This window comes from Labeo rohita, chromosome 1 (assembly GCF_022985175.1).
Source record: "Labeo rohita strain BAU-BD-2019 chromosome 1, IGBB_LRoh.1.0, whole genome shotgun sequence".
NCBI lineage: Eukaryota > Metazoa > Chordata > Actinopteri > Cypriniformes > Cyprinidae > Labeo > Labeo rohita.
This window is the reverse complement of record NC_066869.1, coordinates 41,536,816-41,553,630: the sequence shown is the minus strand read 5'-3', so window position 1 is coordinate 41,553,630 and position 16,815 is coordinate 41,536,816. Positions and strand designations below refer to the sequence as shown.

The 16,815-nt window shown below is 32.3% G+C and overlaps 1 protein-coding gene across 1 annotated transcript in view; it reads right to left on the bottom strand.

Moving 5' to 3' along the window:
• Positions 1 to 16,815, bottom strand: part of sdk1b (sidekick cell adhesion molecule 1b) — a 259,703-nt gene that overhangs the window by 19,759 nt on the left and 223,129 nt on the right. The window contains exons 31-34 of the mRNA XM_051116461.1: positions 7,388 to 7,582; positions 6,901 to 7,102; positions 2,036 to 2,139; positions 818 to 888 (exon numbers count right to left, since the gene is read on the bottom strand). Coding sequence (XP_050972418.1) covers positions 818 to 888; positions 2,036 to 2,139; positions 6,901 to 7,102; positions 7,388 to 7,582 — 572 coding nt within the window. The remainder of the gene's footprint in view (positions 1 to 817; positions 889 to 2,035; positions 2,140 to 6,900; positions 7,103 to 7,387; positions 7,583 to 16,815) is intronic.

The following is a 16,815-nucleotide window of genomic DNA, read 5'->3' as shown; positions in this document are numbered from 1 at the left end:
TCAGTCAAGCTCCAAGTAGCAAACTGCCGTTTAATTACTCCATTTAACTCAGGCAAGGAAATTTTCACCTGACTTTTCAGCATATGACCTGTGTTGCTACTTAATGAAAGAATGTTAAAGACAGTGCCTATGCTGTCTGCTGCTGGCTAATTAGCAGTTAGAGACGGTGACAGAAAGTAATTACCGCACAATGCACGTCAGCCCAGGAGATAGCACAGATCAACAGAGGACAAGTTAGCTGAGACCACAGGTCAGTAAAGGCCTGATCTGGTTGTTCTTACTCTGACTCACTCTAACATGCGTTCTCACTCTCCTATTCTATTATGGACGTGTCTTATTTAGTATGTGATCAGTGTTATAGGCAAAGTTAATTAAGATGGGGTCAAAACAGGCCAGCTTTGTAAATGTATCCGTATGTGTGTGAATAGATAGAGGAGGTACGTGAAACGACTGCTAACTAATTAGAGGGTAAAGAGTAAGGCTAAGAACCTGCTTGCCAAACATAATTAACATTGGGAGGGCAGCTGAACACTTTGCACACAAGACTGCTATTAAACGTTGTTGGACAATTTGAACCCTTGAACCTTTAGTTAAATGGAAAGATAAGAAAAGTTCCTGTGACACCTACACATGCTAATGCTTTTTCAAAACTTGTCAGCACTGAAAGCATCACAGGCATGCTCTCGACTCTACTAACAGTATACTGTCTAAGACAACGTTTTGATGAAGGAAATACATTGCAACAAGGTTTACTGTTCAAATCTTTGGGATGGGTAAGATTTTATGTTTGATAAATTATTGTTTTATAATGTTTTACCTGCCACTGGACAATCACAGATGTTGTGGTTGATGGTTTGACATTCAAAATGACAGGCGCTTCACCTGGCACTGAAAATACAAACACATTCAACTAATTAATGAATCGAACAAACTAATCATCTGTCTATCTATCTCTCTATCTATCTGTCTGTCTGTTTGTCTATCTATCTATCTATCTATCTATCTATCTATCTATCTATCTATCTATCTGTCTGTCTGTCTGTCTGTTATCCATCCATGTCTATCTATCTATCTATCTATCTATCTATCTATCTATCTATCTATCTATCTATCTATCTATCTATCTATCTATCTATCTATCTATCTATCTATCTGTCTGTCTGTCTGTCTGTTATCCATCCATGTCTATCTATCTATCTATCTATCTATCTATCTATCTATCTATCTATCTATCTATCTATCTATCTATCTATCTATCTATCTGTCTGTCTATCTGTCTGTCTGTTATCCATCCATGTCTATCTATCTATCTATCTATCTATCTATCTATCTATCTATCTATCTATCTATCTATCTATCTATCTATCTATCTATCTATCTGTCTGTCTGTCTGTCTGTCTGTCTATCTGTCTGTCTGTTATCCATCCATGTCTATCTATCTATCTATCTATCTATCTATCTATCTATCTATCTATCTATCTATCTATCTATCTATCTATCTATCTGTCTGTCTGTCTATCTGTCTGTCTGTTATCCATCCATGTCTATATATCTATCTATCTATCTATCTATCTGTCTGTCTGTCTGTCTGTCTGTCTATCTGTCTGTCGGTTATCATCCATGTCTATCTATCTATCTATCTATCTGTCTGTTATCCATCCATGTCTGTCTATCTCTCTATCTATCTATCTGTCTGTCTGTTATCCATCCATGTCTATCTATCTATCTATCTATCTATCTATCTATCTATCTATCTATCTATCTATCTATCTATCTATCTATCAATCATCTGTCTGTCTATCTGTGTATCTATCTATCTATGTATCTGCCTGTCTATCATTTTAGGAATTTTTTGATCAGAAAATGTAGATAGAATGACACGCTTCCATCCGTCCATCCATCTGCCTATCTATTTACATTTTCGCCTAAAAAAAAAAATCACTATCAACTCAGATCCTATCACAAATACTCGGATCCTAAAAGCACTCTAAAAAATTATAATTCACTTTGCACAACACACAGAATCTAGTATTACCGTCCTGCAGAGTGGTAACTGGTTCAGTTTCTTTGCTGAAGGCGCTGTCTCCCACATCATTTGTGGCCATCATTCTAAATTTGAAAGAGGTGTATGGCTTCAGCCTACAAGAAAAGAGATGAATTTCAACTCACACACTAGATCGTTCTCATGTACCAAAAGGAACCATAAGTGATGCATTTTTAGACTTCTTTTGAGAAAATCAGAGACAGAAGTCCTAGCTACTATAGGTAACCTATCATAAAAATGCATTTATGAATGTAGTCAAAAAGACACATCTCAGTCTGTTGAGTAGACATGTCTGCTCAACCCACAATGTCTTGCTCAAGTGCTGCTCAACCCTGAACACATACTGGTCTCTTGAGTATTTCTTGAGATTTTCATGTTTACAAAAAAGACTCATTATTAATTTTTCATTAGTTAATATTAGTCAACTACACAGATTTGTTATTGCTTTTCAAACTTTGAGGGGACGTGGGAAGGGGACACGGGGTTGTGGGTAATGTATATCAAAGTTGGCCATCAGGGAAACTTTGAGTCTGTGTGTGTGCATGTGTGTGAAGTGAGCAATTAGGGATTTGAGAATCAGGACTGTGAGGGTACTTGTGTCGTTGTGAGTGTTTACGTGCATGTGTGTGTGTTTATAATTAGGGCGTTGAAGACAAGGACTGTTAGTGGCATTTCTGTTTTAATAGCTGGAGGCATTTACTCCTCTGAGAATCAAGATGGTTTGAACACAAACATCCTCTTGGTTCAAAACACTCGGTTCATGCAATTATGAAAAATGCATGTGTGACAGAGAGAGAAAGAAAAAACGACAAACTGAAGCAAAGCACTGTATCAACATAAGCACTCAAACTATACAAGAAATAAATGGTAGAACAGGCACATATCAGTAGGGACCTTTACATTGCCACATAAGGTATGGAAGAATTCAGAATGTAATAATTGGCTCTCTGAAAAGAAATGAAGTAGGAAATGAAAAGAAATGAAGTGGTCCTTCACTATGGTCCGTGAAATAAAAAATAATTTATTAAATATGAATAAATATACGCTACCTTTTAAAAAGTCTGGGGTCAGTAAGATTCAGTAAAATTTATATTTCAAACAAATGCTGTACTTTTGAACTATTCATCAAAAACACAACAACATTAAATCAGCATATTAGAATGATTTCTGAAGGACCATGTGACACTGAAGACTGGAAAATTCTAATTAAATTAAAATTCCTATATATGACAATCAATCCAGCCATTGTCCACATTCTCAAATCTGCATACATTGTACAGTACGCATTGCAACTATTGTATATGAATGTGATTGGTTAGTCTGTGCAAATGCACTTTTGTGTGTTATCCATGCTGCTTCAGTTTCATCTTCTGTGCCTCCTTTGCAGTCAGAAGATGGCTTACGATGAGTCACTGAATGTCAGAGAAAGGCACATGTGGGTAATTAAAAGGACAGGCATGTGGGTTGTGGGTAATCAAGTGGTACTGAATGCAGAAATGCTCCCATGGTTCCATAACAAAACAGGTTAAGAAATATGGTGTTACGAGAGGCAAGTCCTTTAGCTCAATATATTTTTCCCCTTAATGCAAGTGGACATTTAGAGACGTGAACGAAGATGACAGCATGAATCAGACAGGTGATGATGAGAAGAACGAACAGGCAGGGTGAAAAAATATGAGCTAGTGCTGGAGGATGGAGAGCAGAAAACAGGTTAGTGAGCGGGTGGAGCTGAATGGATGTGTGATTAGACATCAGGCCACCCGATGGTCAGCCTGATTATGATTGTAGACTCTCTCTCTTGCGCGCGTGCTTGCGCTTTTGCTCTGTCTGTCTGTCGATTTCACTCTTTTTATTCTTAATGATGTCTCATCAGTGTAACTGCATGTCTATAATATAAAATGTCCTACATGTTTTGTGTAATTTCATTCCTTTAGGTTGAAGAGCTTGGATGATTCAATCCAGTTGAGGTTGTTTCATTTTTACCCTTTTCATTCTTACCCTAACTCTCTCACTCAGCAGCAGTAGCAGTTATGTGATATTAATACCATGGGACTAAATCATTATCATGACTGTATTATTTATATTGTAGTTCAGAACATGGTATTACCGTATTACCGTGGTACCATGTTACATGGTACATGTCCAGAAAAACATGTTGCCAGATGGTCCCCCAACCCGAAACCACCACCCACCACAAAAACAACCCACAGTACTACTTGTAAAAAAAACAAAAAAAACCAACAACAACAAAAACAGTGTGGAAAATAAAAAAAACATGGTACTACCATGGTATATGTCCAACCCCAAAAACATGGCATTACCCGTCAAACAAAACAAAACATTACCTTTACACCCATGTTCAAAAACAAAAGAAAACAAAAAAACATGGGGCTAATATGATTAAAAAACATGCCATTACCCTTTCAAACAAAACAAAACAAAACAAAACAACATAACAAGACGAAACAAAATAACAAAACAGTCTGGGAAAAAAACATAAAACAATACAAAAAACAAAACCAAAAACATGAAGCTAATATGGTCCAAAAACATGGCATTAGCTTTCAAACAAAACAAAACAACACAAAAAGTATGGAAAAAATATGGTATTCCCATGGAACATCTCCAAAAAAACCCCAAAACAAAATGTACTGTCTACATGTAAACAAAAAACAAAACAAAACAAAACATGGCATTACCTTTGCACTCATGTTAAAAACAAACAAACAAACAAAAAAAATTTGCTAATATGGTCCAAAAACATGCCGTTACCCTTAAAACAAAACAAAACAGTCCGGGGGAAAAAACATGGTATTACCAATGTACATATACAAAAAACAAACAAAACAAAAACATGATTTGTCTGCATGTAAACAAAAAACAAAACCAAAAACATGAAGCTAATACGGTCCAAAAACATGGCATTACCCTTTCAAACAAAACAAAAAGTCTGGAAAAATATGGTATTACCATGGTGGTAAAAAAAAAAAAAAAAAAGTACTGTCTGTACAAAACAAAACAGTCTAGGGGAAAAACATGGTATTACCAATGTACATATACAAAGAAAACAAAAAACAAAAAAAACAAAACAAAACAAAACAAAACAAAAGAATCTGGGGAAACAAACAAAACAAAATGACATGATTTTTCTGCATGTAAACAAAAAACAAAACCAAAAACATGAAGCTAATATGGTCCAAAAACATGGCATTAGCTTTCAAACAAAACAAAACAACACAAAAAGTATGGAAAAAATATGGTATTCCCATGGAACATCTCCAAAAAAACCCCAAAACAAAATGTACTGTCTACATGTAAACAAAAAACAAAACAAAACATGGCATTACCTTTGCACTCATGTTAAAAACAAACAAACAAAAAAAATTTGCTAATATGGTCCAAAAACATGTCGTTACCCTTAAAACAAAACAGAACAGTCCGGGGGAAAAAACATGGTATTACCAATGTACATATACAAAAAACAAACAAAACAAAAACATGATTTGTCTGCATGTAAACAAAAAACAAAACCAAAAACATGAAGCTAATATGGTCCAAAAACATGGCATTAGCTTTCAAACAAAACAAAACAACACAAAAAGTATGGAAAAAATATGGTATTCCCATGGAACATCTCCAAAAAAACCCCAAAACAAAATGTACTGTCTACATGTAAACAAAAAACAAAACAAAACAAAACAAAACAAAACATGGCATTACCTTTGCACCCATGTTAAAAAACAAACAAACACACAAAAAAAATGTGCTAATATGGTCCAACAACATGGCATTACCCTTAAAACAAAACAAAACAAAACCTTTGAACCTATGTTCAAAAACTAAATAAAAAACATGGTGCTAATATGGTTCAAAAACAAACCATTACCCTTTCAAACAAAACAAAACAACAAAACGAAATAACAAAACAAAACAGTCTGGGAAAATGTACCAATGTACTTCAAAGCAACAACAACAAAAAACAAACAAACAAACATGTATTGTCTGCATGTAAACAAAAAACAAAACCAAAAACATGGTTCTAATATGGTCCAAAAACATGGCATTACCCTTTCAAACAAAACAAAACAAAAAGTTTGGAAAAAATATGGTATTACCATGGTACATGTCCAAAAAAACCCCAAAATAACATGTACTGTTTGCATGTAAACAAAAAACAAAACAAAACAAAACAAAAGATGGCATTACCTTTGCATCCATGCTCAAAAAAAAAAAAAAAAAAAAACAATAAAAAAAAAAAAAAAACATGGTGCTAATATGATACAAAAACATGGCATTACCCTTCAAACAAAACAAAACAAAACAAAACAGTCTGGAAAAAACACGGTATTACCAATGTACATGTTCAAAACAAAAAAAAAACAAACAAACAAACAAACAAACAAAAAAAAAAAACACACACACACACACACACACACAAAAAACAAACAAATAAACAAACAAAAACATGGCGCTAATATGGTCCAAAACCATGGCATTACCCTTTCAAACAAAACAAAAAATCTGGAAAAAAAACAAAAACATGGTACTACCAGTACATGTCCAAAAAACCCCCCAAGACAACATGTAGTGTCTGCATGTAAACGAAAACAAAACAAACAAAAAAACAATTTTGTTACTTTCTTGTTGTGCATCAAAATAAATTTTACTTGTTGAATTATAGCTGCAATATTCGATACTTACAATGACCTCAAGTGTATCTCTATCCTGTGTATTTTAATGTCTTCTGTCTGTCAGAGCTAAAGCACATTATGCTATAAATAGTGACTGTTCTTGTACCAGCTGCTGCCCGCACAGGCAGTTATGACTAATCAGAGAGAGATATGTGCGTGTGTTACCTATCCACCTCCCAGGAGGTGTTATTATGACCGATGGAGGATGTGTGGGTCTTCCACTCGCCGTCCGGCAGCTCTAATGTCTGCAGGGTAAAGTAGCGCACTGGGGAAGAGCCGTCTCCCCCCGCCGCCCAATGAAGTCGCAGCTTATTAGACTCCACCCCTTTCTGAGGCACGTTGAGTCGTCGAGGGGGCTGCGGCCGCTCTGTGGGACATGGGTAATGAGTCACTGCTGGGCATATGCATGTGTCACAGACCCGGCTCGCGGCTAATTTTGAGCTCGGGTTTAAATGAAGTCAGCTCCGAAGGGCCACATGCAGTTTTGACAGTTTGCTTTATCAGCTGACATTCTGCTCACACAAACTGACTCCATGAAACATGACTTTTTAGCCTTAGTCACAACCAATTTGTCTCTGTTTATGTAAATGACTCTACAATAAAGTAGTGAACAATTTGATAACACAACTGAACATTAACTCTTCAAACAGACCTCTTTTTTCTGTCGTTATGACAATGGCCTCCTCCGGGGGTCCCCAGCCCTGTTGAGTGCGTGCTGTGATTTGGAAAACGTACGCCGACTCTGGAATGAGTCCGGTCACTGTGAACTGACGTGCGTTGGATCCCACCTCAACCATGGTGAATTTGTTGGGGTCGTTGATGTCCAGACGGTAAGAAATTTGATAACCTGCAGTAACAAAGTCATAATTGGGTCAGAACTGCTTAAGTACACTGTTTTTAAGTCTTTGCACTGTCAGGTAATAATATTAGTATAGACTTTAGAAACCAAACTTTTAAATCAGAATTTATTTTAAATGATAAATGTATTTATTTATTTATTTAATTATACACGTAATAATAATAATTATTATTATATTGCTGATATAATAATTGCTACGTGTGTATGTATATATTTTTGTTATTATTAACAATAATACTGATTAATATATCAATTAAATGTAGAACTGATTTTAATAATAATAACATTATTAATATTCAATATTAACATCTTAATTATAAATATGAGTATAATAACAATAACATAATATGAATATATTCATAACATTATTATCAAAATGTTAATTATAAATATTATTAATATTATTAAATTATTATGCATGCATTATTAAATAATAAAAAATAATATGATTAAATTATCATTAATAATTTATATATTATTGTTATAGTCTTTATTATCATCATTCAAACATGTGATAATAAATATTTATTATTATTATTAATATTATTATTAATTGCATGTACATGTATTAGGAAATACGCAATAATTAATATTGATTCATATTATTATTTTATAATAATAATATTCACTAATAATATTAATATATTAATATTCACTAATAATATTAATATATTAACAATACTATTATTCAAATGTTAATTATACATATTTTTAATATTATTAAATTAGCATTAATAATTTAAATGTTGTTATTATTATTGTTTTATTATCAACATTCAAACATGCTAAAAATATGATGATGATGATGATGATGATTATTATTATTGTTATTATTATTAATTACATGTATTAGTAGTATTAGGAAATACTACTATTATTAATTTCAGTAAAATACTACTAATATTTATTTCAATAAATACTACTACTACTACTACTAATATTAATAATAATAATAAGAAGAAGATGACGATGATGATGATACATATTATGTTACTATTATTATTATTATTAATTATACATAATAGTAGAGTCAGGAAATACTCAATAATTAATCTTGATTAATATGACTATTTTGTAATAATAATATTCACTGATAATATTAATATATTAATTATATTATCAAAATGTTAATTATAAATGATAATTCTAAATATTGTTAATATTTTATATTATTTATTAAAATAAATTAGATTTTATTTGAATAAATAATAATAATACTAATAATAATAATATGAGGATGATACATATTAGTATAATAATATTACTACTACTACTACTACTACTACTACTACTAATAATTATACATAATAGTAGAGTCAGGAAATACTCAATAATTAATCTTGATTAATATTACTATTTTATAATAATAATAATAATATTCACTAATAATATTAATATATTAATAATATTATCAAAATGTTAATTATAAATATTGTTAATAAATGATTATGTATGGATTATCATTAATGACAATACATATTAATATTATTAAATTATAATTAATAATTAATATGTTGTTATAATATTTATTTTTATTATCTTCATTCAAACATGCAGAAATGCAGAAGGGAATTGATGGGAAATGCTTTATGATATTGTTTTTGTGTTTTCAGAGCTTGACAGCAACATCCTCACACACTTTTAATGTATGGAAAAGAACAGTATTTATATTCCAACACAAACCCCACAACTCATTTCAAATCAGCTTATAACAATCCATCTGGTGTGTATCATTATAACAGTCTAAACATATGAGGCGTCACATTTTTAAATACCTAAGGTCATTATACAAGTTTGCAACAGCAGCCTTCCTTCATAAGAGTTAATAATCCTCTTCTAACTGCAGACAAGGCTCATTTAATTTTAATGCAGATGCAAAGACCAACGTGTCCCGTGAAAGATCTCCACAGTCTGAGAGCGTGCTTTAACCTGGAAGCATTTTTTTTTTTTGTTGTTACAGCTGAAAGGGTGTTTTTGACATGAGGTGCTGTAGAGATTGCGAAAGTTAAGTGCCTTGTAAACGGGGGAATCTACAGAACGGCCGAGAGAGACGTTCTTATCTCTGTCACATGGGACGTTTGGTGTTAGCGTGCTCCGTTTGGAGGATTAGCATGGAGCTACGGAGCTAAGGCTGGTTTTAATTCAATGTGTTTTTCCCCTTTGCCTTGTCTCCTCAGATTCTTATTCACCCTTTCTTTCCTTTTCTCTCTTCCCCTCTGCGAACGCACAGCTCGCTAAGATCCTCCTTTATTAAGAGGCCATCGCTAACCCAACCCAAAAAGCCCAGAGGGGCCTATGCAAAATCCTCTGCTTTTCCCGCTTGTTCCTGAGCTCTCTCTTTTGATGGTTTTTCTTTTCTTTTTTTTCCCCTTCTTTTTTTTGTGCGTTATGCTAGAGGCAGAAATCAACTTGAACACTTTTTTTCTCCTTTTCTTTGCTGTTTCAGAGTAGCTTTTGCCCTGGAAATGGAGAGAAGGAGGCAAGAGCACAAAAAACGGCCAACAATCAACTGCTCAGCCTTTGTATTTTCCCTCATCTATCATGGTAGAGCTGTGACCCATGCCAGGTGGTTCGGTACTCATTTTTTAATGTCTGGGTTGCCGTGGTGAGAGCAGTAAGCCGTGTAATTGGTCGGATCGTCGCCCCCTCGGTCAGGCGCATTTTATTTGTGCACCCTGTTACCACAGCAATCACTGATCCCTAACCACAGGACACATTACAGCAGACACTCAACACTATAACAGAAGGAGAGACCATTACAAAAAGAACCATGGTGCTACCATAAATACTGTGTTTTCGGGACACTTATATGCTGGTAATACCTGTCATATTCTATATAGTAACATTTAAATATAATGGCCCATGAATATGTTAACTGGTAAATGTACATTTGATATTACAATAATGTTTGTCATTAATAAAAAATAAATAAGTTTTATTATGTAAATTAAATAAATATGTTTCATAAGTTTGGGGTCAGTATGACAGAAGCCATTAAGGCTCAATTGATTTGATCAAAAAGTCTTCAGTGGCACATGACCCTTCAGAAATCATTCTAATATGCTGATTTAGTGCCCAAGAAACATTTATTATTATTATGATTATTATTATTATTATTATGATTATTAATAATGAAAACAGATCAGAAAATAGTGCTGCTTAAGATTTTTGTGATAACTGTGACAAATCTGTTTTTAAGATTCATTGATGAATAGAAAATTCAAAAGAACAGCATTTATTTAAAATAGAAATCTTTTGTAACATTATAAATGTCTTTACTGTCACTTTTAATCCATTTAATACATCCTTGCAGAAAAAAGTATTAATTTATATTAAAAAACATACTTCTTACATATATAAATACGTATGTATTTAAGCACATGTACAGCATTTTATCTTCTTTTTTTGAAGTTACTGAAATTTAGTATTTAATATTTTTTTATTTTCTAGTTTTGCTGCTTTTTTATTGTAAATGTATCTATTTTATTGTAAATATTACTAAATGTAATGTTATATTACTAAGTAATTTAAGTAAAAACTTGAAAAAACTTGACTAAATGTACTACTAATAAATCTTTTTTTAAGGAATATTTACCTCAAGAAAATATTTACCAGAATATTTACCTGAAAAATGTAAAATTCAGCAAAATAAATAAATAAATAAATAACATAATATATTTATTATTAAATCAATTAATTAGAGATGCTTTTGATTATTAAAATTTAATTAACCCATTAACATGAAATCCAGAAAATTAATAGAAAATACAGAATTTGGTAAAAAAAAAAAAAAAAAAAAAAAAAACTGAATTAAATAAAGTGTATTTTATAGGGCTGTAAAAATGTCCTTTTTGTTAAATTGTGTATCACGATTTCCATTAATTAGAGATGCATTTTTTAAACTATTAAAACAGAGTCCAGATAGACAGATAGGTAGACAGAAACAGAATTTGGGACAAATGAAACGTATTTCATAGGGCCTTAAAAATTTAATTTTTGTTGAATTGTGTAAGTTTCATGATTTCCATTAATTAGACATGGTTTTTGTCTAATTTTTTTTTTTATTTAACCATTAAAACAGTCCAAATAAATAAATAAATACATAAATAACTATATAAATAAAGTAAAAATAAATATAAATAAAGTATACAATGACACCACCCCTTAAATGTCTTTAATGTATTCATCAAATTTTTGTAGCTTTAAGTACCTTGCGGTACTAAAAAGATTAGCTTGACTATAAAGTAGTTTCCCCAAACATGAGCAGCACAATAAAGTCTCAAAAGGAGGACAGTGATCCGACAAAAGCAAGTAGCATGTCACGCTGCCAATATCTCATTAATACACGTCGAGCTGCGTACACAGCTCCTGCTTAAGCTATATCTGTTTTTACAAAAGCAACAAAGAGATTAAAGGTATGCAATTTTTTCAAACGTTAAAATACTTTCTCCTATCCCAGCTTAAAGGATTAGCTCATCATTTACTCATCCTCATATCGCGCCAAACTTTTATGAGTTTCCTTCTGTGGAACGTGAAACATTTTTGAATAATGCACCTGTCGCATTTTCCACGCAATTATAATGTATGGAGAGCTTGTGGTGCAAACGGACGCACGGGCGCACTATAAAAGCAGTCCATAAGACTCTATGTTCAGTTACTTTGAAGGAGGAAGGTTTTACAGATTTGACAGAAGTAAATAATGACAGGATATGGCTAGACAACTATACGAAAGTCATTCATACACTGATTTCCCAAAATGTGACTGTTTAAACATCCAGATCAGTCTGACACATTAACCTTGGCTCGATCAGTTTGATGTTGGACTGAGGTGGTGTTTGGGAAACTAGTATATTTGTACCTCCATTTTGTTATGCTAGTGGTGCTGAAATTACACCCTTCATCTTTAAGTCCATATACAAATCAATGCAAAGATAAGACAAAGAGAAATAGACAATACGAGAGAGATACAGAGAAGCCTGACAGAGAACAAGAGAGATGATAATGTGTGAGAGAGATAATGACAAAGAGAGAAAGAGAGAAATGAAATGCCAGAGCAAAGAGACACCAGAGAGACCTCTATCCACCGATCAATATTCACCAACAGGCTCTTGTTTTTAATATATTACCACTGAAACTCAATTAAGAGCTAGAATAAAAGTTACACTGCGATAAAACAACAGTAGCATATCCAGATTACACCAGTGCCGTATGACATGTTTAGCATACAAAATCAAAAAGAAAAAAGAAACTTTTCATTTTTGTATTGTTTTGCCATAAATTATCTAAATAACCTGACCACTCGAAAGCAAAATAACAACAAATATACACACAGGGTGTGTATTATTAAACATTGTATATTCAGACATTTAGATTTTCTACATTGAAGCAAATTTTCAAATAGATGTTATTTTTATTAACAAACTGCATATTTGAAGTCTAAACAAGTACATTTTCACCTAAAATACTCTTAAAGGAGAAGTCCACTTCCAAAACAAAGATTCACATATAACGTACTCACCCCCTTGTCATCCAAGATGTTCATCTCTTTCTTTTTTCAGTCGTAAAGAAATTATGTTTTTTGAGGAAAACATTTCAGCATTTTTCTTCATATAATGGTGCTCCGAGTTTGAACTTCCAAAATGCAGTTTAAATGTGGCTTCAAACGATCCCAAATGTGGTTGTAAACAATCCCAGACGAGAAAAAAGGGTCTTATCTAGCATAACGATTGGTTAATTTCATAAAAATAATACAATTTATATACTTCTTAATGTCAAACGCTCGTCTTGTCTTACTCTGCCTGGACTGTTTTGTTCTGGTTCATGACAGTTAGGGTATGTCGAGAAACTCCCATCTTATGTTCTCCCTCAAAAAATCAAAATCGTCCTATATCGCTGTTTTACCTTTTTTGTTAAGGGTGTTTGATCTTCTTTGCATGTTCACTTTGCAAAGACTGGGTCGGTACTTCTGCAGCGATGTAGGATGATTTTGAAATGATTTTTGAAGTTGAGGGAGAAAATACGATTGGAGTTTATCAACATACCCTAACTGTCTTGAACCAGAATACACAGAGTTCAGGGAGAGCAAGACAAGATGAGCGTTTGAGAAAAAAAGTATTCAAATTGTATTTTTTAAATGAAAATAACCAATTGTTTTGCTAGATAAGACACTTCTTCCTCGGCTGGGATCATCTACAACCGCATTTGGGATCATTTGAGGCCGCATTTAAACTGCCTTTTGGAAGTTCAAAATCGGGCCACCATATCAGTCCATTATATGGAGAAAAAATGCTGAAATGTTTTCCTCAAAAAACATAATTTCTTTACCACTGAACATCTTGGATGACAAGGGTGTGAGTACATTATATGTGAATCTTTTGTTGGAAGTGGACTTCTCCTTTAAAACTACATTTCGTGACGAAAACAGTATTATTTTTAAAATTATAGTTGATTTGGCTGCCGCTCTGACACTCGCCATGAGAAATTTTACAAGCGGTGCAACGGTTGGAGTACTGATATCACTACAATATAGCACTGCTCTCAGCCAATCAGATTCGAAGACAAGAATATATTTGATTAATACGTTACGTCAAGATACATTTTTCCATTTGTTTTTTAATTTTTAAAATAATTTAAAAACTTTCGACTTGAAAAAAGATCTGAAAATTGAAAAATGTTTGTCAGTTTAATATAATTTACATTGAAATAACTTAATGTAAATAATTTCAACCGATTTAAAAAAAATTAACCGATACATACACGCATATACACTGTATAATAATCAGTCACAAGTTTTGGACAATATGATTTTTAATGTTTTTTTAAAGAAGTCTCTTCTGCTCACCAAGCCTGCATTTATTTGATCCAAAATACAGAAAAAGCAATATTTAAGACAGCCGAGTACACTTTTTTTTTTAGGATTCTAAGAAAGATCCGAAGATTAGCATTTATCTGAAATAAAAAGCTGTGGTAACATCACACATTATACCATTCAAAAGCTTGGAGTAAGTATAATTTTTTTTGGGAGGGAAAGAAATTATAGAAATTCAATATTCAATAAATGTTTTTTTGAGCAGCAAATTAGAATATTAGAATGATTTCTAAAGGATCATGTGACTGGAGTAATGATGCAAAAAATCAGCTTTGAAATCACTGGAATAAATTACTTTTTATATATATATATATTTAAATAGAAAACAGTTATTTTAAATAGTAAAAATATTTAAAAATATTTAAAAACTGTTTTTGCTGTGCTTTGAATCAAATAAATGCAGGCTTGGTGAGCGGAAGAGATTTCTTTAAAAAACATTAAAACTCTTACTGTTCAAATACTTTTGACTGGTGGTGTATACATCTTATATATACACAATTTTCCATATTTTTATTCTGAAAAAATCCTATTTTTATATTGAATGACTACAGAAGTATGTAATATATTGCACAAGTCATATGGATCACTTTAATGATGCCCTAGACTAAAAAGTAAGAAAGTCATCATGATATTCCTCAAAAATCTGAGAAAAATGTTCCACGGAAAAAAGAAAGTTAGGTGAGTAAAAGAAGACTTCTCATTTCTGGGTGAACTACTCCATTAAGAAAAAGATTTTTTTTTGTCCCGCAGTATAATGATGATGATCTGATCTAACGATCTGTTCTTAATCGGTTTATAGGTTTGCTATCTGAAATCTCTCCAAGGTCACTCAATGAATACTGCATCGACGCCACATTCACACTGTCTAGCCAGACGTTCAATAATTGCGAGAGTACCTGACTGCTGTTGAGGAAAATCAGCACAGAAGAATGAAAACCCCTTGTGAAAGTCACATTATCTGCGTATCCCCACGTATGAAATATATTACAAAGATGTGAGAGGATAAAATGAGCGCTGGAACACTGACAGCTCTTCTCTGATTGAAGATCTTTGGTTTATAACGCTCAATCCTACAGGGAACGATTGATCCAATCAGCAGAGAGCACTGTGTGTGAGTGAGTAGAAAAGAGACAGAAGGCAAGAGATCATCCGAGGTAAAGAGGCTTCACATTTCTATCACTATTAAGGGATTATATGATCCATCACGGGTGGTTAAGTGTCCATAATCCAGTCATCTATAGCTGCGCGTCAGTGTCTGTACGACCCGTAATCTTGATAACGGCAAAACTGAGGCGGTTTAATCTCAATACATGCTTAAAAATCCCAATACAGAAAATCTCATAACACACACACACGTACAAACTGACTCCAATACGATACACAGCATGTCCTTGCAATAATAACATTTCAAATGGCCCAGGGCGCAATGGAAACAAATATACCTTCTTTAAGGACTTAAACTGCATTTTTACAGCATTCTTGAAGATTCCTGTATTCTTTGCAAGTATTTGAGTCATAATGTTTGTATGATAGCTATGATTTAACTAAATAGCTATATTTTTAGAAAAAAATGTACCCAGAAATAAGCCAATAAGCCGTTTGTAATGTTTCTAATAATGTTTATTTCTTAACTTATTATTTCTATCAATTATTTGTATTTATTTTGCATAATGAGGTTGGATCCATCTACACTATCATCAAAAGTTTAGAAAAGGTCAGAATACTTCAATTCAGCAATGACACATTAAACTGATTCAAAGTCACATTTATAATGTTACAAAAGATTTCTATTTTAATTAATAAATTATTTAATAAATGCTGTTATTTGAAACTTTTTCTATAATTAAATTCTATAATTAAAACTATTTTTAAGCACAACTGTTTTCAACATTGATAATAAAAATGTTTCTTGAGCAGCAAATCAGGGACCACAAGAATAAATTACATTTTTAATATAATTATTTAAAATATATAAATGACATTTTGAAATTAGAGATTTTGAATTATATATATTTTTTGCAATATTACTGATTACTGTATTTCTGATTAAATATGTGGAGCATAAAACAAACCCCTCTCCAACCTTTCAAATAAATATTCATTTATTATATTACATATATTAATATTAAATCAATAATGTATACACTACCTGGCAAAAGTTTTTGAACAGTAAGATTTTTAATGTTTTTAAAAAAATCTTTTCTGCTCACCAAGCCTGCTTTTATTTGATCTAAAGTACAGCAAAAACAGTGAAATTTTAAAATATTTTTACTATTTAAAATAGCTTTTTTCTATTTGAATATATTTTAAAATGTAATTTATACCTCTGATTTCAAAGCTTTTTTTTTATCAT